Source organism: Cornus florida, unplaced genomic scaffold (assembly GCF_030987335.1).
Source record: "Cornus florida cultivar Cherokee Brave unplaced genomic scaffold, ASM3098733v1 CherokeeBrave_3.0.0_Hap2_Chr11, whole genome shotgun sequence".
NCBI lineage: Eukaryota > Viridiplantae > Streptophyta > Magnoliopsida > Cornales > Cornaceae > Cornus > Cornus florida.
In genome coordinates this window covers 96,848,737-96,869,833 of record NW_026775581.1, presented here as the reverse complement: position 1 = coordinate 96,869,833, position 21,097 = coordinate 96,848,737, and the positions used below count along the sequence as shown (strand labels likewise).

The 21,097-nt window shown below is 34.5% G+C and overlaps 1 protein-coding gene across 2 annotated transcripts; it reads left to right on the top strand.

The window, feature by feature from the left end:
• The first annotated feature begins 7,223 nt into the window (after positions 1-7,223).
• LOC132283476 (protein FAR1-RELATED SEQUENCE 6-like) lies at positions 7,224-11,761 on the top strand. 2 transcript variants are annotated; one of them, XM_059785421.1, is made up of 3 exons: positions 7,224-7,390; positions 8,437-8,491; positions 9,575-11,761. In XM_059785421.1, exon 3 carries the CDS (start codon positions 9,575-9,577, stop codon positions 11,576-11,578), a length of 2,004 nt encoding a protein of 667 aa, XP_059641404.1. In that variant the 5' UTR covers positions 7,224-7,390; positions 8,437-8,491; the 3' UTR covers positions 11,579-11,761. The 2 variants fall into 2 exon arrangements, with proteins under 2 accessions (XP_059641404.1, XP_059641403.1); XM_059785420.1 differs by lacking the exon at positions 8,437-8,491.
• The last annotated feature ends 9,336 nt before the right edge of the window (positions 11,762-21,097 follow it).

Genomic DNA, 21,097 nt, shown 5'->3' with positions numbered 1-21,097 from the left:
GGATGTTGGGTTCTATTTGGTTATATATCTTTGTATAAATGGGAAATATATATTTTGAGACTAACATGTATATTTATAAATATTCTTTCAAACAGATTTTGTTTAATTATTGTAATTAAAGGATTATGGGGTTTTACATATGAAACCTACTTTTATATTTTCAAATAATGTGTGGACAGGGAAATGGATTTTGTGTGTGTGTATTGGGACAGGGTACTTTATTTAACATGACTTTTGAAACCAATGGATTTTTTTATTATCAGCCTTGAATATTAAAGTTTTATCTAAAATTTTTGGACAGTGTTCTAGGGCTCGGTCAGACGTTTCTGAATATGAGTATTTCTTTGTTCTATTTTATGTTCACAACCTGGATTATGGTCTAGGGTCGTGACAAGAGTGGTATCAGAGCATGGTTCGTCTAACCTAGGGACGACAGGTAGTGGTCTGTCTACGATTAAGGGTTTTCTGGTTTGTGTTGTCTAACATGCTTACGTGCTTATGTGTTTTTTGTTTTGCAAGCATGTCTACTTGCTTACGTGGCTATGTGTTTATTTTGTTTGGGCTTTGCAAGCATGCTTATGTGCTTACATGATAATTGTTTAATTGTTTAAAGATGAAGTATGCTATGTGTTTAACGGCTTGTATCCATGTGAGTCAGTTTGGGACTGTGGATAGTGTCATTGTTATTGACTTGTATTCCGTTATAGTATGTCACCTCATAAGAAAGGTCAGGCACTTAGAGGTCTGGGAAATGAGTGGTAGGACTGACGCCAATAACGTTGTCATTTGTGGATGGCTTATCAGCATAAGCATGTGTGGGTATCATGGTATTTTGCATCGTTGTCTGATGTCCTCATTAGACACGACTTGGCTGGTATTGTGAGGTTCTACCAATGAGGATATAGTTTTGATGTGCACTGATTAGTGTTTAGCATATGTGGGTGTTTCATGCAGGTAACAGCGGAACGTTCAGGTGTGATTAGTGGTAAGGAGTTCAGAGTTGGTTCCTGATGTTAGAAAAGTTTTGATAGCAGTTGATGCTAGAATTGAGTCTTAGTGACTTGGGATTTGATTAAAAGTGGGTCAGTGATATTGTAATTGTTGTTTGGGTATGGGATGGATAAATGGACCGGCCGGATATTGTGGACCATACCCGGTTTTAAATGCAATATCAAGACACTGACAAGGATGACGATTGGTGTGTCATAGGAGACACTTACGGTTTCAGGAGACGTCATAGTTATCTCAGGAAAATGGTATGTTGTATTAGGCACTGGTGATGCCACATTACATATAAGGACGTTGTGGGCGGGTACTAGTTGCCGACTATGTTACTATGCTGACGAGTATGTGTGGGCGGGCTCTAGACGCCGATGAGGCTACCGTTCTTATGAGTATATGTTGACAGACATTAGTCGCTAGTCAGACTAACAGATCATGGTAAGGTGTATTCTTTAATGATTATGATGGTTGAGGATTGACAGTTTTTCATTGGTGTTATGCTGGATTGGTGGATTGCCACATTGGTATTCGTGACAGTGATTGTGTTATGGATTTCTCAATTCTGTAGAATGTCATGATTATGAATTCCTGGGTTGGAATATAGATAAGGATAATGACGATAGTAAAGTAATATGGTGATGTTTTGGGTTTTCATTTAATTAACTTGCATTTCGGTTAAATACCGGTTGTTAATAAGGATTGATTGATGCTAAAGATTGATTTTACCATAACTGGTTATAAGAGTAGATGTCAGGAATGATGTTATGAGTATTTTGACAGTTGTGATTTATGTTAGCTCGGTTTTGTGGGATTCGAATCCATTATTGCTTAAGGGCACAGACTTGTCAAGCTTTGGATTCGCAGATTAGAGTCAGCTGATAGTAGATGCATTTTATCACGAGATTTTGTGTCCATTTTTCCTCGTTAGTATCTGGAGAGTTGGAGGGTATTTTATAGACTGTTGTGTATATTGTATGATGTGAATCCATAGGCTTTGCAGATTGTGTGGTGATGCTGGTTAGAGTTCTTGGTGAGTTCTCTGAGTGTGATAGGCACATCATCTTTTCTTTTTAAGGAGCATAGATTTCGAGGACGAAATCTTTTTAAGGAGGGTAGACTGTGATGTCCATCATTTTTTTAATTTTTTCCTGAGCATTTCTCGTTTTGGCATAGGTGATTATTTCATTACCTCGGGTTGCGTGCCATGTTTGGGATTGCACATCACAAAGGTTTTATAGTGATTGGGAGTGTTTCATGGAGTTTGGGAAGCATGGATATGCTAGTTGAACCGTTTGGACAGATTATGGATTGTCGGGCTGAGCAACTCGTGTGGGTCCCACGCCGAAATTTTTGAATTTTGAATTATTTTCTTAATTGAAAAATAATTATCTTGGATGTCATTTGTTTTATTCATGAGGGTGGAATGGTCATTTGAAGTTATAATGGCATTTTAGTGGTTAAGTGAAGAAGTGGGGGGCGTTTTGGTTATTTCCTTGGTCCACCTTTTGACCCTTTGTGAGTTTGACACTTAAGTATGCACTTGGCAAGTTTCTAGCCACAATTTGCATGACTCCTCATGTAAAAGAGAGCTTCAGCTGATGGGTTCCTCATGTTAATTCGATTTTCTTCTTCCTTTAACCAATTTCGTCTTCCATTAGATGGGTTTTTGAAACACCATTTAGAGAGACTTGTAGTGAGAGTTTGATGTTGAGGTGTGAATGAAAAATGACCAAGAGGAAATGAGGTTTCCATTGATATAGTATATGTGGTCATTCCTTAATCCATGGGTTTCAGAAAGTTCCTTGAAAAGAGGAGGATCTTAGTTGTGCTTCAATGGAGAGTTCTTCATCTTCATCATCTTGTTGGTGGGTTCGATCTATCCTTGGGATAGCTTAGAGGTGTTTGTTCCTAGGGTTTGAACTCCCTTGAGGTAGGATTGTCTAACCCTCAATTCCTTTGCCTTTAGTAAGTTAATCTCTTTCAATTTTGAGTTGTAAAGTGTATGCAAACAAAACTGAAATTCTGTGCTGCTGAAACTGTTTGGCTGAAATTACATGCTACTATTTTGCTCAAATTCATGTAAATTCGTAATTTATCTTTTAGAGATGATTTGATATTATGATAATATAGTTAATTAGCTTTCATTGAGAATTGGTTTCATTTAAATATGTTGAGAAATGAATTTATTACGAAATTTTGAAGTTATAGTGTTCTTGCTGGAAATTCAGGGTTGGGGTAGATTTTTTTCGAGTTTTTCTCATCAAACCTGATTTAAATGGTAAGGGATTTTGGTGAAGTAAGATTTTATCTTGAAAATATAGTCTTTAAACTTTCAATGGGCTTTGGATTCACTCAATTTGGATGAGAATTGAATTTTTTTTTATTATTTTTCAAAGTTGGAAGCAACAGGCTGGAAATCAGTTTTCTAGGTAGTATTTATTTCGAATTTATGGGTTAAAACTGTTCCAATTGGGAAGGGGTTTTGTTAAACTATATTGATACTTTCAAATTACCGTGTTTAAGCTTTTATTAGGCTTTGGAATCACTCAATTTGACGTAGAATTGAAATTATTATGAATTTTTAAAGATGGAGATAACAAACTGCGAAGAATTGTTAACAACTAGTAGGAGTTGTTTTAACCCTCACACCCTTTATTTCCTTGTGAACTAAATCTTTTAAATTGAACCATTATATGACTTGAATTAGGCTTTCTTTACGAGCATGTTGTGTAATAAAAATTTAAAATTTTGTAACTTAGACAGAAATGATGTGTATGTGTTTTAAATATGGAATTTGAGCTCTTAAAATGTTGTTGGTGTTTATATGCCTAAAACTGAAATTCTAGTAATCACAATGGTTGTATTGTTATTGTTTGACAAGTTAGAAATTATATATTCAGTTCACTTCAATTATGGGCTGTTTTGTTATAAGTTTGGTGTTGTATTAATGTTCAAAAACTGAATGATATATTGTCCTTGAAACATGCTGCTATGATAAATTTGCTGCCAAAGTGTGTCATAGAATATGATTTTGATGTGAGTAATGATGTGATATTATAATATTGTGAAGCATGTAACATTCATGCTTATCATTGGGAAAGAATGAGAAAAATTGATTTGAAAGAAATGATATGGATTTTTGGGAATGAATTTTGAAAAGGATTTTGTGAAAACTCAGCCGCCTAGGAGTTGCCTAGGACTGCGGCGTTAGTGAGGCCTAGAGGGGACTAGGGAAATCGCCCTAGTGTGGTTGTGTTACCTGGGGCCCCAAATGACGCCATGGAGTTGCCATGGGTCAAGGATAGTGGCTAATCCTCCTCTCGTGCCGCCATGGAGTTGCCATGGGACGGGTTCACTAACGGTTTGGAAATGATGATGGAAATGGTTTTGGAAAAATGGGGAGAGACATCGCATGACATTACAACCATTGCATGGCATATCCATTCATGACTTGGTTTATAAATGTGATATTGTGGTTATTTTTCTCCCGGCATAGCATAGTACCGGCTAAGATATTGATCAGAAAGAATATGGTAATTATGGAGTAATAGAGATGGATATTCTTAGTTTATGTTTATAATTAGACATGAGTGGTTATCCTTTTGTCTAGATACAGTAAATCATTAATACTAAAAGGTACCTTAGGTATTAATAAAGGGATTTTTTTTCGTTACAGGGGCATACCTTTAGACTGATGGTTGTGATAATGAGAAATGTGATTCTTTGTATAGAAAGTTGTAATAAGGGAAATGGTTTAGACTCTGTGTATATGGTACTTCATATTCTTCTGTGTTGACTGTTTTGTGAGACAACATGATGATGTGATGATTATTTTTGCCCAGATTTGCATGACTCCTTTTTTGATTCCTATTCTTTGTTTGGATTCATGGGGGTATGAAGGAATGGTGGTTAGGCATTTCCTGCTGAACTGTGGTTGCTCATTCCTATTATATATACATTTTTTCAGGTTATGGACAAGAGGTCGTAGAGGGCATTCCTCCACAGCCATGGATGGATGTTGGGTTCTATTTGGTTATATATCTTTGTATAAATGGGAAATGTATATTTTGAGACCAACATGTATATTTATAAATATTCTTCCAAATAGATTTTGTTTAATTATTGTAATTAAAGGATTATAGGGTTTTATGTATGAAACCTACTTTTATATTTTCAAATAATGTGTGGACAGGGAAATGGATTTTGTGTGTGTGTGTTGGGACAAAGTACTTTATTTAACATGACTTTTGAAACCAAGCAATTTTTTTTTATTATCAGCCTTGAATATTAAAATTTTATCTAAAATTTTTGGACTGTGTTCCAGGGCTCGGTCAGTCGTTTCTGAATACGAGTATTTCTTTGTTTTGTTTTATGTTCACAACCTGGATTACGGTCTAGGGTCGTGACACTCAATATAATAAGATCTAACTTGACATTTATGTTATTATGTCAAACTTTACGGATGTCAATATAATATATATTCTTTTTCAAATTTAGAATTAATTGTAAAAAGTTCACTAAAATATACAAATTTTGTTAGAGTGTCCACTTCAAATTAAGACATTTCTTAACGCACCACCAATTATCCTCTCACCATCTCTAATGTTAAAAGTTATTTTTCATGCCAAATCTATATTTTAACAGGTGTTACAGTGTCAAAATGTTACATTTTAGCAATTATACTCCAATGATGCATTTCATGCAAAATATTATTTTTTGAAACAACCACCATTCTTTTTTAACCACCATACTCGTCATTCATATTTGCATTAATAATATTAATATTAAACACATTTCAAGTCAAGTTATAGACATTAGAAGGAAACTAAAATTAAACCTAATTAAAAAGAAGCAAATATCTAAAATATCTTGTCAAAAAAAAAAAAAAAAACAAATTTATTATTAATTTTTTATCACTATTTGTGAATTAATTTTTTTATATAATATATAAATATATTTTTTTTCAGAAATTTATATATAATATATATATATGTGTGTGTGTGTGTGTGTATTATATATATTTGATTATATTATTATTAAAAATATATATTTTTTTAGGGCAAATCATTTCAGCCTCCCCAGTCGCCTCCATCTCTATTCTTGTTCTCAACTCTGAGAACTTGCCCTCCTTCCCCCCCCCCCCCCCCTCTCTCTCTCTCTCTCTCTCTGCAACTTCAAACTACAAAATCTACAAGAATCAGAAGTTCAAAACCCATATATTTCAGTTTATCTATTTGTCTGCAAAAATCCAAAGTTCAAAACCTGTATTACCTATATCAAAACCTATATCGATGTATCATTTCAGATTGTTCAAAAAATCAAAACCCATATCTTTCAGTTCCCATCGCCTGCTGTTCCAGTTCGGGTTCGCCGTTCGCAAGCTTCAGCCACCGTCTCTAAACTCTCAAGCTTGCCCCCCTCTTTCTCTCTGCAACTGCTAACTTGTATGTATGGGTTTTGTTTTAATTTTTTTTCTAAATCAACTAATGGAGGTCTGTAATTCTTAATTTTGTGTATGCGCGCGCGCGCACACACATATATATCAAGGTCTGTAATTCTTGTTTTGTAATCAAAAGTTCAAAACCCATATATTTATGTTAGATTTGGCACGAAATATAGAAATAGCTATTGCTATTTGTTTGCTAGGATTTGACACAAAAAAAATAAAGGTAAATTTTAACAGCCAATATAGCAGCCTATTGGAGAACCCAATTTTAACCTAGTTGCTATATTTTGAATTAGCAACTCATATGACAACCTCATTTGAGATGCTCTTCAGAGTTTGAAAAGGGCAATAGTTGAAACTCTCGTGATCCAATGGCTAAGGTTTTTTCTAGAAGGAATTATAAAATCTAAGTTTATAGTTCGACTCTCATAAAAAGATATACTTAAATTTAAAATATATATAATTTACGAATGATTTTATATATTCAAGGCTTATCTTGCTCCTTAGAGTCACACCGTCTACTAGTACACTAATTAGGTTGCAAGAATTCTCTAAGAAATTCAATATTGGGACAACTTTCAATAAATTTTTTTTTTCAATTAACCCTGTTATCAAAAGTTCAAAAATTCATATATTCCTATTTTTAATATGTCTATATATATAATATTAAAAAAAAAATAAGAATTATTGGTCTGGCACGAATTGTGGGTCCAGACTCCAGAATCGAGTTTATACTGCTATGGCTATATTATTTTATAGTGGACCTACTCTCACTGAATCACAACAAACGTCCGAAGAACAAAAAGCCCATTCGCCAACACGACACACAGATTCGTGCAATAAAAATGAGAAAGTCTCAGCTCACCTGAGTTCGCCGGAGCAATATCCTACTTTTCTCCGGTCGGCATACCGCCGTCGCACGATCCAAATCTCCCAACCACTGTAAGAACTTCTTATATTATATATATGATTTTCTTCTTAAACCATGTTTGGTTGCCGAGAAAACTGAGGAAATATATTAAATATTTTCTTCCTAGTGGCGGAAAAAATTGTTTTGTTAATGTTAGGGTTTTCGGAACCCAAAGAAATGGGAAAACCTTGGGCAATTTATGTTTTCTTTTTCCTGGTTTCTCACTCGAAAATGAGCATTGCCTTCTTTGTTTCCCTTAATTCTAGGTTAAATTCTAGTGTCTTTAGTCTCTTGAGGCTTGTTTGGTTCCTTCGAAACTAAAGGAAGAAAAGATTCATAAAATTTTAATTTTCGTCTGGGACCCAAAGACAAGTGTGCTCAATTGAGGCTTTTTTTCTAAAAAAAAAAAAATTTACCCTCAAAGGTTCCATTTCTTTTTCTTTTCCTCCATTTATCAGCAACCAAAGGAGGAAATTGTTCCAGGTTTTGGTCTCTTTGAATTTGGATTTGTAGATTATTGTTGTGAATTTGTTACCTAAGATTATCCTATGCATTTGTAATTCCATTGGTATGAATAAGGTGGAACTCATAGTTACATATCAAACATGGGATGGGTGGGCCTGTAGAGATACTAATTTAAGGCCATTGTGTGAATTAGAGAAATGATTTTGTATTTCTAGAATGTTTGATTGTTATCAGATTGGTTTCATGTGTGCTTTAGTACCAAAGTAAATATTTATGATTTAAGAAAGTTTTCTAACAGGGTAAAGTTAATTATTTTTAGAAAAGTAGGATATCATTAGTGGTTAAACTGGATGAACAGACACTTCCTTTGGAAACAATCCTTTTGGGAATAGGTTTTGAAAAAGAAAAATAGAAAGGAATGAATTCATAATGGAATTCCATTTTTGTATTTAGAACAAAATTGAAATATAGATAAAAGGAAAATCAATTCGGATTTATTGTGGTGGATAAACAATGGAACCTATTTTACTGAAATTATCATCTTTGTTGATGTTTTACTATAATGAAACATTTTGCCCAATAAGTATTATTCATTTGCACTTGGCTTGCTTAGGAAATGAAGTTGCACTTTCCTTCTGATTTGTTGCAACAATGCAACAACAATAAAGGTACGTAAAGAATATAGATTTGTGATAATCATGTTTAATTTTTTATTTTGTTTCAAAAAAGTGGTAAAAGAAATTGCCACAGTAAGCCCAAATGTTTTAGTAATTTAATTTTTGTTTTTGTTTTTTTTGGTCCAAACTCCACTTAGCATGCCTTAGCCACAACTGCTTCTGTTTGGTAATGGATCCAAATTATCCAGTTGTCTCTTTGTATAGCCATATCCTCTGTTAAAGCCAGCCCTTGCTCACAGCCTTAACTGCAATGTTTGTCCCAACTAGTGAACAATGCATACTTTTTAGGTGCCTTTTATCATCAATGTAATTGGGCATTCTCCGTCTCTCTCTTCCCCTTAATGCATGTAAGCTACTCCCCCATTTGGAATGAAACTCAGGAATTTGTTATTAATTGGGGTTGGAGTGCTGGCTTTCGTCCAAGTTTGCTCTTCTTTTCCCATAATTTATTTCTTACAGGTAGAGCAAAAATAAATGAAACGAGAAGCAAGGAAAAATAGACTGAAAATTTGAAGAGTGAGTCTGACCTGAGCAAAAGGAAATCAAGTCTTTTTGTTGCCAGTGCTAGACAGTACAGGTTCCTTTATACCGTCCCCGGTGTCCCATTAGACAATGGAATTACTATTTGAACTTTTCACATGATGGCAGTTAAGTACTGTCTTTTTAAAATCACTTTTCAATAATGTCGGTCAAATTTTTAGCTATAATTTGGCATTCCAAATTGTTTTGAAGACAGAGCTGACATTGGAGGCTTTTTCTGTTCATCTCTAAGCATGTATTCATCAATAGGGCTCATCCCATCGAATAGAACATTTAGGTTTAGAATGTAAGCATGAGGGTCAATAATGCGATCTCGATAACAACTTTTTATATGGCAACATGTTTGATTGACAAGGTGGCATGGTACCTTAAAAAATCATGGATAGCGTGAAACAAGTTGCGTTTCTTGTATTTACCAGAAAAAAAAAGGTTGTATTTCCTGTATGTTCATCTACCTCATCATATGTTCATCCTGTAGTGGTGGTTGTCTTTTATTACTATTTTCTATTCTGAGGGGGCTGGTTTCTGTTTCAGATGGAAGAAGTTTCTCTCAACAATGAGCAAGTCCTTGTGGGTCAAGGCAGTGAGACACCACATGAAGGAGACGCTGAGAGGACAGAGTTAGATGGTCAAAATGGTATTCCTCAAGGAAGGAAGGAATTTGTTGCACCAGCCGTGGGAATGGAATTTGAATCATATGATGATGCTTACAACTATTATAATTGTTATGCTAGGGAAGTGGGATTCCGTGTGAGAGTGAAAAATTCGTGGTTCAAACGAAATAGTAGAGAGAAGTATGGGGCAGTACTTTGTTGCAGCAGCCAGGGTTTCAAAAGAATTAAAGATGTAAACCATCTACGGAAAGAAACAAGAACTGGCTGCCCTGCAATGATAAGGATGAGGCTAGTGGACTCTAGAAGGTGGAGAGTACTTGAAGTTACACTTGAACACAACCATTTGTTAGGTACAAAAATCTATAAGTCAATTAAGAAGATGAACACTGGAACCAAGAGGAAGCTGCAGTCAAACTCTGACGCAGAAGTACGGACAATCAAGTTGTACCGGGCACTTGTAATTGATGCAGGAGGTAATGGGAACTCAAATTCTAATGCAACAGAAGTCAGGAATTATTCTGATCATCCAAATCAGTTGATCTTGAGAAAAGGTGATACTCAAGCCATTTATAACTACCTCTGTCGTATGCAATTGACAAATCCAAATTTCTTTTACTTGATGGATCTTAATGATGAAGGGCGTGTGAGGAATGCGTTCTGGGTTGATGCCAGGTCCAGGGCTGCAGGTGGTTACTTTAGTGATGTAATATTTTTTGACAATACTTATTTGTCAACTAAACATGAGATCCCACTCGTGACGATTGTTGGGATAAATCACCATGGTCAATCTGTTTTACTGGGTTGTGGCCTGCTTGCAGGCGGGACAACAGAGTCCTATTTGTGGATGTTCAAAGCATGGGTCAGTTGCATGCCAGGATGCTCTCCACAAACCATTATTACAGACAGATGCAAGTTTTTGCAGAGTGCAGTTGCTGAGGTTTTTCCAAGATCTCAACATCGTTTTGGTTTGTCACACATCATGAAAAAGGTCCCAGAGAAATTGGGAGGACTGCACAATTATGATGCCATTAGAAAGGCATTGATTAAAGCAGTTTATGAGACTTTAAAACCGTTCGACTTTGAAGCAGCATGGGGATTTATGATCCAGCGCTTTGGAGTTGGTGAGCATGAGTGGCTCCGGTCTTTGTATGAAGATCGAGCTCGATGGGTTCCAGCGTATTTAAAAGACACATATTTTGCTGGAATGGCTGCTGCACGGCCCGGTGAGATCCTGAATGCATTTTTTGACAGGTATGTGCACAAACAAACTCCTTTGAAAGAATTTCTCGACAAGTATGAATTAGCTTTACAAAAAAAGCACAAGGAAGAAGCACTTGCAGATATGGAGTCTAGAAACTCAAGTCCCACCTTGAAAACAAGATGTTCCTTTGAGTTTCAACTGTCCAAAGTGTATACAAGAGAAATATTCAAGAAGTTCCAAATCGAGGTGGAGGAGATGTACTCTTGTTTCAGTACAACACAATTACACATTGATGGACCAATTATAATATTCTTGGTGAAGGAGCGTGTTTTGGGAGAGGGAAATAGGAGGGAGATCAGGGATTATGAAGTTCTGTACAATAGAGCGGCAGCAGAGGTTCGTTGCATTTGCAGCTGCTTTAACTTCAATGGTTATCTATGCCGGCATGCATTATGCGTGCTCAACTTCAATGGGGTGGAAGAGATCCCTTCTAAGTACATTCTTTCACGGTGGAAAAAGGATTACAAGCGTTTATATATTCCCGATCTCGGTTCCAATAATGTCGATGTTACTGACCGGGTTCAATGGTTTAATCAGTTATATAGAAGTGCTTTGCAAGTTGTAGAGGAAGGGGTAATTTCCCTTGACCATTACAAGGTTGCTCTACAAGCATTCGAAGAGTCGCTGAATAGGGTTCATGATGTAGAAGAAAAGCAGGAATAACATAAAATGATTGTGAGTTTCTCTGTAACTAAACTGTTACCATTCCTTTCTATCCTCTCCTGTTGTTGAGGGAATGACTCCAGCTGTTCTTGTGCATAATGTATTATTCTTCACGAAGCGAATTGCGACTGCTTTATCAATATGAAAAAAATAAAAAAAAATAGGATCAGTTTTCATCCATTATATTAGTGTTCACAGTGTTCTGTTTTATATATATATATATATATATATATATTGATTGAAACAATCTTCTGCATATTCAAGGTAAATCTATGTGTTTGCGGCATTAGTTCAACCAGTTACGGGGTCAATTAACTTGGAGTAGAATGGATTGATGTTTGATGATCTAGTTTTCTTGGTCTAAATGAATGAAGAGTGCCGATTCAATATTACATTTAGGGCTGAATTTCACAATGGAGTAAATACATTTAGGGCTGAATTTCACAATGGAGTAAACCCGTCAGATTGGGCAATCAGGTTGAATAACTTGATAGCAGCATTAATACTTTCTAATTCTTAAAAATTTGAACACTTAACAAAATTCCACATCGATAAAATATATTTTTACATACATTTTAATAATAGATTTGCTTGCTTCTCATGATCGCCGAGCTCAGTAGCATGGGCTTGTCAAGCAGGGCATTAAAGTGGTCGATTGTGGAATCGAACTCCAGTTCAGGTGGGTGAATCATTGTCTTACTCCAGTAACACAAGTTGGTGCGCACCTGATCCTCATAGGCTAGAGGGGACCTGAATGAATGATGCCCAAACTTCAATGAGAGGGCTAGAACTCATACCCTCCCGGTTAGAGGGGGTTATAACTGGAGGGGCCCCACAATCATAGTAGGAGGATAAACATAGCCCATACCATTGGTTGCATATAGATGGGCACCCACCTGGCGTGCCAACTGGATGACTTGGTCCCACACACAACCACTTTTTATATATAATAATAATCTAAAACATATATATATTGTTTAGGTTTTTCTTAATAAATTTGCTTAATTTTTTTTAATTTGATAAATAAATTACATAAAATGGAAGCTTGTTTAAAATTTGATCAATCAAAAATAACATCTTTATAATTTTCCTACTTGTTTTTTTCTTAATAATTTTACTAACTTTTTTCTTTCTTAATAAATGTACCAACTTGTTTTTTTTTTTTTCTTAATAAATGTACCAACCAAGGTATAGTGTGTATATATAATAAAAATAAATAAAATTGGAGGCTTGTTTAAAGTGCAAGCTTGAATTTTTTTTTTTTTTTTTTTTTTTTTTTTTTTTTTTTTAAGGGGAAGCTTGCTTAAATTCTGATCGATAAAAAATAAGATTTATGTAATAGATTTTTTTAATTTTTTTTAATAATTGTACCTACCAAATGTATAGTGTGTATATATATAATTTTTTAAAAAATGGAAGCTTATTTAAAATGGAAGCTTGATTTTATTTAAATATATTTTTTAAAATGGAAGCTTGTTTAAATTATGATCAATCAAAAATAAAATCTATGCAATTGAATTATTTTTTTGGTAATATATGTACCTGACAAATTATTTTTTGACAAATTTTATCACCTTCTATTCTTCCGAACTTGTAATATTTCTGAATTTCGTCATTTTTCATTTTATGGAATTTTCTGTTTTTGTAAGGGCATTTTCGTCTTTTCTCGTTTTGCTTGCCGGACACCGTGGGGTGTGTCAGTTATGTCCGAGAGTTGGTCGGGCATTTCTTTGAGTTCAGGACTCCTAGAAATGCAATGGTTGCTATTTCGGCATTTTTCAGTTTTCCGGACAGGAAAGTTCCGAACGGAACCCGCTAACAGAATCATTGCGTTTGGGAATTTTGTGTGGTTCCAGTTGCACGTCATTCATTTTATTTTATGTGTTTTATGTGGTATTTATATGGTTAGTGTAGTATATAAATATATATATATATATACATTGTGGTGGGAAATAAAAGTTAAAAAGAAAAAGAAAAGAAAATCTTTTAGTGGTGAAACCTACCACCATCACATTTGTGGCCAAGAGGTCAACTTTGGCATCACATTTCTCTCTCTCATTCTCTCTCCCTGGCACTAGCTCTCTTTCCTTCTTTTCTTTGCATTTTTCTTTTCTTTTTGCTTCAAACTTCAATCTTTAATCAATCTTCAACCTTTTGGAGATTTTTGGTGCCGTTTGCGGCAAAACGGAGAGCTTGTCGAGATCTACACATTGATGTAAACAATTTCTTGTTTGGCCAACCTTGCAATTTTGAATTCTAGGACCCATTTTGGAGGTTTTTGTATCTTAAGAGGTAGGGGTTTCTAATTTACATTTTCTTGGGTCTTTTGTGAATTATTCTTCTTAAATTGTGATTAGTATACTTGATTTGTAGAAATTTCATGTTTTATTATATATATGTTGTGCCAAAATTGTGACTATGTGTTGCTTGGTATATATGATGATGAAGCATGTTTAATTGTGATTAATTCAAGCCCTTTGTGCCTTTAGTGTTGAATCTTGTGATTTGAAAGCATGGGTTATATTTTTTAGAATTTTTCTTTTGATGTAAAGCATGTATATTGTTGAATGTTAGCTTGATAAGTATGGATTCCTCTATTTGCACGGCATTAAAATATATATGAGACATTCATGCATAGCATTGGGCATGAAAAAGGAAAAAATTGTTTTGAGATGAAAAAGGGGAATTCTTGAGATAAAGTTTTGATTAAAAGGTTTTGTGAAAAACCCGGATGCTAAGGGAGTACCGAGGGTCCTTGGCGTTAATGTAGCCTAGAGGGAACTAGGGAGATCGCCCTAGCGTGGTTGAGCTATTTGGGTCCCAAATGACGCCGCGGGGCTACCAAGGGTCAGGGACATTAGCCAATCCTTCTCTCGTGTTGCCAAGGGGTCACTGAAGGACGTGTTATGTTAACGGTTTAAAAAGTGAGGAAATGGAAGAGATTTTAAAAATGGGGAGCAACATAGCATGGCATTGCACTCCATTGTATCACATTATTTATTTTGGTCTTGAAATGGTTGTCTTTTCTCCCTGCATAGCATTATCCCTTCTCTTTATTCCCTTTCATTGTTTGGATTCATGGGGTCTTAAGAGGTGTATCTTAGGCACCTCCTACTGAGCAATTTTGCTCACCCCTTATTATTAACATTTTTCAGGGCACGACAAAAAAGTGGCGGACGACAATCCACCACCAGTTTAGTCGGGTTGACAAATTTGGACTCTTTTGTGCTCGATGTGTATTTTATCCCTCTTTGTTGTAAATAATATTAGCGATCATTTTGTATCTTCCACATGGTTGGAAATGGTCTTGAGACCATTCATTTGTATTTTGTGGTCTCATTATAATTTCAATATCCATGTAAGGCCTTAAGGCCACATTTTTTTATGTATGACGGACTTGTATAATTTTAATGGTGTATCGAACTTACGTATGGCCTTATTTGATTTCATTACTACCTAATTGTGTTAGTTTCATCATTAAATGAAAGATTTGGGACAAGTTTGGGCTTTGAGTAAGGTCACCAATTGACCAAAAGAGTGCCTAAGTGCATAAGTTCATGATTTTTAGGTTTTACATGGTTTTTTTTTTAGGTTCTGGACTTGGGGAACCGGTACCTCATCCGAGAACCGGTTCAAGGGGTACTTAGGTTCACGTTCTGGGCATTCTGCCCATGTGGAACCGGTACCAAGATTGGGAACCGGTCCAGTCCTCCAGTGGGCTTTTTGCCCTTTACAGTTTTATAAACTTCGATCACTTAATTTCGGATGGTCATAACTTTTTCGTTTTGAACCCAAATAGGGTCATTCTTAAGTCCATTTTTAAATATTTTGAGTTAGCTTTCCAATGAGACCAACCTCATCCTTAAATTCCATTCATGTTGTGAGTTATGGCTATTTTAGTGAAACAGTATCAGGATTTCCCTTGAACCGAGTAAGGGCGCTTTTGGGAAATCACATCCAATGATCGTAGAACCTCTCCAAATGTCATGGAATGACTAGAATGATTGTTTTAAACCTCAATTGATTAGTTTACAGATGGATTACCCTTTCATAGTGTAAAATGACCATTTTACCCCTAGTATGTCCTCGGGTTTGGTTAAGGACCCGGTTAGCGATCCGGACCCCCGGTTTGGGTCGTTACAGAACCGTTTTTTTCTTACTTCTTCAAAACTTAAAGATGACAAGTAGACCTTTGTGGCATCTTTTTTGTTTCGTCAAGTTTTCTGGTGGACGATGCCTTATAGTTAAGGTTGTAAATCAACCGAGCTGAGCCAGGCTTAAGTCTATTTAGGAGCACTTGGGGTCGTGGTAAGTTCAAAAAGATGAGCTCAAGCTCGGCTCTTTATTATTTTTAAATGCTCAGACTTGGCTAAGTTTCGTTGAATAACAAAAGTCATTCGGGCTCGATTTTAATTTGTATTCAAGATTGTTTTGGTTTGTTCATGAACTTATACGAACTTACACAAGCTTATGTTTGTGAGATTAAACTTATGTTTGTGAATGTGTTCACGAGCCTATATGAGTTTATATTTACAAACATATACGAGCTTACATGAGCTTATATGTTTACGAGCTTAGCCTAATATTGTTTAGTATCTAACTTATTTACTAAAGAAACCTAGAAATCGAGCGTGAACTCGATTCGTTTGCTTAACCAATGCACAAAAATTGAGTTATTCATGAACAACTCATTTATTTGCAACCTTAAGAGAGAGTTTGATCACGAAAATAGAGAGAGATCTTGAATGTGAGTGTGTAAAATTTCAAGAGTTAGTGATCCTTTTTATGTAGAGTTGTGGGTCTTCCATAGAGTAGTGAAACTCACACTGAACACTTGCAGTGAATTGTCTACCCCAATAATTTTTAATTGGATATCTATACCAAGTACAGCTAAGTGAAGGGCTCCACTTCATTATTTGTTACATAATTGACCAATTAAAAGAATATGTTTAGTAATTCACTACAGTTATTCGGTGTAAGAATCATTTTCCTATTAAAAATGTAGACCAAATTTGACAATATAATGGTGCCATGGCCAAATTAAAGGCCAATAGAAAAGTCATTAAACTTGCAATGAAAGATTCATTCGTGGGTTAAATAAAATGTCATTAATCTTGCAATGGAATATCTAAATTAGAAAGCCACGAAGATTCACAATTAAAATTTGTCATAAAATAATTTATTAGACCTAAGTGTAAAGAAAAAAGAGTTAACTTAGACTCCGAACAAATTAAGCTGTATCTAAAATAAGAAACAATTTGATTTGTATCTAAAATATGTAATTTTTTAAAGTTTCGGTTTAGGTTTGATGCCTAAATTGATTCCCGAACTGTGGTCCCCTTTATCCACTTTTGTACTGGGGACTTGACCTCACCTTTTACTATAGTCTTAGGTTATATTTGATGAAACTAAATCAATGCATAAGTCATATGGAATTAAGTTTTTAAGATAAGGATAATGATGATGAAAAACAGCAAGTTAAAGTCAAAGTCAAACCAAAGCTGCAATTTGATAAAGCACACATCCAAAGTCCAAATAATGCTAGTCAAATATAAAATTAGAAAGATCACATCTGTTGGGATTTATAAGCCCTGGCATAGTGAATTCCTATTTGAATTAAAGTGACATATGTTCTTAACATATCTGAAATATTTATACTTTATACAATTGGTAAATTCAATGTATTATGTTTCGATTCATTATGGAATTGATAGTGTTCACTTGATTATAAGAGATATTTATATATGTTTGTAATGACGATCAATACATGAATATAAATAGTAATCATAAATAGTTCATAGTCGGTAATTATGGATGGACTCATTATTAACTAAGACTTGAATTGAATTCGCGTTAGGTTGAGATATATTGCGAGAACTGTTGTATGCAAGTGCTCCCTATCACTGTCATGACATTTGACTCTCAAGCATGAGAAAAGTATAGACTCTTTTATTAATTAATAATTATTTTGATTTGTTAGGCGGATACTTCGGGATCCATAGATCGGCACTTTGGGTAGTTATATAATTAATAGTTAGATAATTATATTCTCAATATTTGCATCAGTGTTACTTGTATTTATTTTATATTGATTATAATTGATCACAAATTAAATTCGAAGGCCCTTGTATGTTTTAGACAAAATATTTTCTATATATTTATTTAGTAAATTATTATTTTTGTCAAACAAAATTTTATTGTGATCAAGCCGGAAATAATCAAAGGTAGCAAAATAATTATATTAATTATGTTGTTGGATTGATGGCTTTATAATCCGATAAAAAATTAAGTATATCAGGGCCAAAGTGCAACATTGACTTTGAGGTTATTTACTATTTAATTGAAGTGTAATTAATTTCTTTTAGTGGAGTAGAAATTAATTTATGAATTAATTGAATTGGGTTCATGGTTTAATGGACCAGACCGATTATTAATTTATAGTAGCCAAGAAAATAGTAAGCCTAAAGGATTCTCACCCATAGCCCAAGTTGATATTGGAGTCCTATTAGAATTGAGATATGTGAATTAGAGATTGAGAAGGATATATTGTTTTCTTTTCTTATCTTTATTTTGCCTATATATACATGGATTTATGTATATTTTAGGGGTGACTTTTGAAAGATAAAAGGAATATATTTTCTCTCTCTAGTTTTTAGGGTTTGCTTTCTCTTCTTAAGGAGGCCACCACAAGCCTTGTCTCCAAGGTCATTCATCGATGTATATTGGTGATTCCAAAAGGGAAGATTACTATCAAGAAGAAGGAGAAATGATTTTGCTAAGGGATCTATAATAAGTGAGAACATTCACTTTAGATGAAAGTTTTAAAGGTTTACTCAAATCTTTGAAGTAAGTATTCAATCTATTAATTGAATGATACACCATATTTTATTTTTGCATAAAACTTATCTCTATGCGATAAATCAAGATCTATGTATAAAAATCCCTCAAAAAGTTTTTAAAACTTGCACGTTTCCCAACAACATCATCACAGTCCCTTTAAAAGAAATGAAGAAAGTCCACCAAGAGAATTCTAAAAATTCGCACCCTAAGGGCCTCCCACAACTCTACAAAAAGGCTCCCTAGCTTCCGAGATTTTACACACTTGCATTCAAGATCTCTCTTTATTTTTATGATCAACCTCTCTCTTAAGGCTGCAAATAAGCAACTTGTTCGTGAATAGTTCAAGCTTTACGTGCTAATTAAGCAAACAAACCGAGTTCAAGCTTGATTTCTAGGTTCGTTTAGTAAACAAGTCGATTATGAACAATATTGGACTAAGTTCGAAAACATATAAGCTCGTATATGTTCATGAACATAAGCTCGTATAGGCTCATGAACACATTCACAAACATAAGTTTAATTTTATGAACATAGGCTTGTGTAAGCTCGTATAAGTTTATGAACAAGCTAAAACAATTTTGAACACAAGCTAAAATCGAGCCTGAATGACTTTTGTTATTCAACAAACCTAACCCAAGCCTGATCTTTTCAAATTAATAAAGAGCTGAGCTCTTTTCAAACTTATCACAATCTCAAGTCAAGCCCGAGTTAAGCCTGAACTAACTTTCTGTTTTGATAGGTCAGAAAGTACCACTATTATAGCCTTGGTTGTATTTGGTGACCCGAACTGAAGTAACTAAATCAGGATTTGTACACTTCAATTAGTGAACATAATTTAAACCATTTTTCATTTTTTAAAAATATTTAAATAAAATCAAACTTCCATTTTCAATAAGTTTCCATTTTTTTTAAATACATATATATATACAATATACATTTGGTAGGCACATTTATTAAAATAAAATAAAAAACAATTCAATTACATAGATCTTATTTTTGATTGATCAGAATTTAAGCAAGCTTCCAATTAAGTGTATATATATCTATCTATCTATCTATTTATCTATCTCAACTCTCAAGCTTGCACTTTAAACAGGCTTCCATTTTTTTTTTTTATTATATATACACACACACTATACCTTTGGTAAGTACATTTATTAAGAGAAAAACAATTCAATAACATAGATGTTATTTTTTATTGATCAAATTTTAAACAAGCTTCTATTTTATGTAATTTATTTATGAAACCTAAAAAAATTAAGAAAATTTATAAAAAGTGGTTGTGTGTGGTATCAAAGTCATCCCAGTTGGCACGCCAGGTGGTGGTCATTCATCTATGCAACAACCAAAGGCCATTGGGACGAGAAGTTATTCAGTACGCCATAGGTACCATGTCATTGTGCTGACATGGTACCTCCATCCACTACAAACACGACATGTGTTAAAAATTAAAAAAAATTCCATGTAAGCACAAGTTTCACAAAAAAGGGAAGGTAGCAAATGGGGGAGTAACTCCTCCTGAAATTTCAAAATCCCTCCACTTTTTTTTAACTCAAATTTCAAATTTTAAAAATCAGACTAAAGATTATATGCTCTAAAATCTTCTCTCATAATTCTCACACACTCTCTCTCTTGAATCTATCCATACACTGAAAATCATCCCAAGCTGTCCTTCATCAATGGAACACCATGGCTGTGAATAGTTCATTGTTGTGGCTGACATCCATGGTCGTGACTATCACAACCTTCAAATACAACACCTTCTATTTCATCGTGGTTTCAATTCTTTGCAATCTCGTCCGTTATGACACCAATTGGTAAGTAACTCTCTCTGATGCCTTGACGACCGGCCATTTTTGATCATTGAGTACTCACAAATCCCTCACTTTTATCTTAAAGCACCATTAGAAAGCATGGGTATTTTTGCTTGAATGTTCATGTTCACAAAGATAGAGAAACGGAGAATCCCGGTCCTTCATGACCCATCTACCTTGACAGAGGAGGATGGAGGTGCAGTGTTCTCGCGTATGTGGATCGAAGTGTCCAGGCGAGATGGTGGTTTCAGGTTGACATTAATAAACTTTGGGCATTTTTGGATTCTTATCAAATGGTAGATAATCAAAGAAATATGGTGACTACCATGTTTCAGACTTTGATTCATATCCTATGCCGCCAAGACTAGCCCATAAACTTGAAGAAGATCCAATACTGCTCTGAATCGGCACCAATATAAAGTAATAAACTTTATCCTCAATTGTGGTTGAGAGTAATTTGTATCGGAAACAAATTGTACCCTCATCAGTCTGCTCCCTATCAACCATTTGTAGCAAGTCTACTTGGACTTAGTAATTTTTTATGACATATGGGTTGCCAAATAATCTAGTTCTCATTCCATGTCTTTTTTTCAAGTGAATATTTTAACAGCAAAAGTTAAGTTTTACTAGATTGCTTCAATGTGATATTGTGATCAATAGATGCCACATCTTAGTCTAGTATTATCTTCAATGTGTATTTTTTTATTTTTTGTGAGTTGTGTGTGTGTGTTTTTTTTTGTTTTGTTTTGTTTTTTGTTTTTATTTTTTATTTTTTTTATTTATGTTTTTAGGAATCCCTTACAAATTTCTAGGATGATTGGAATGCATACCACAAAGGGTGTATTTGTTCACATTCTAAGAGATC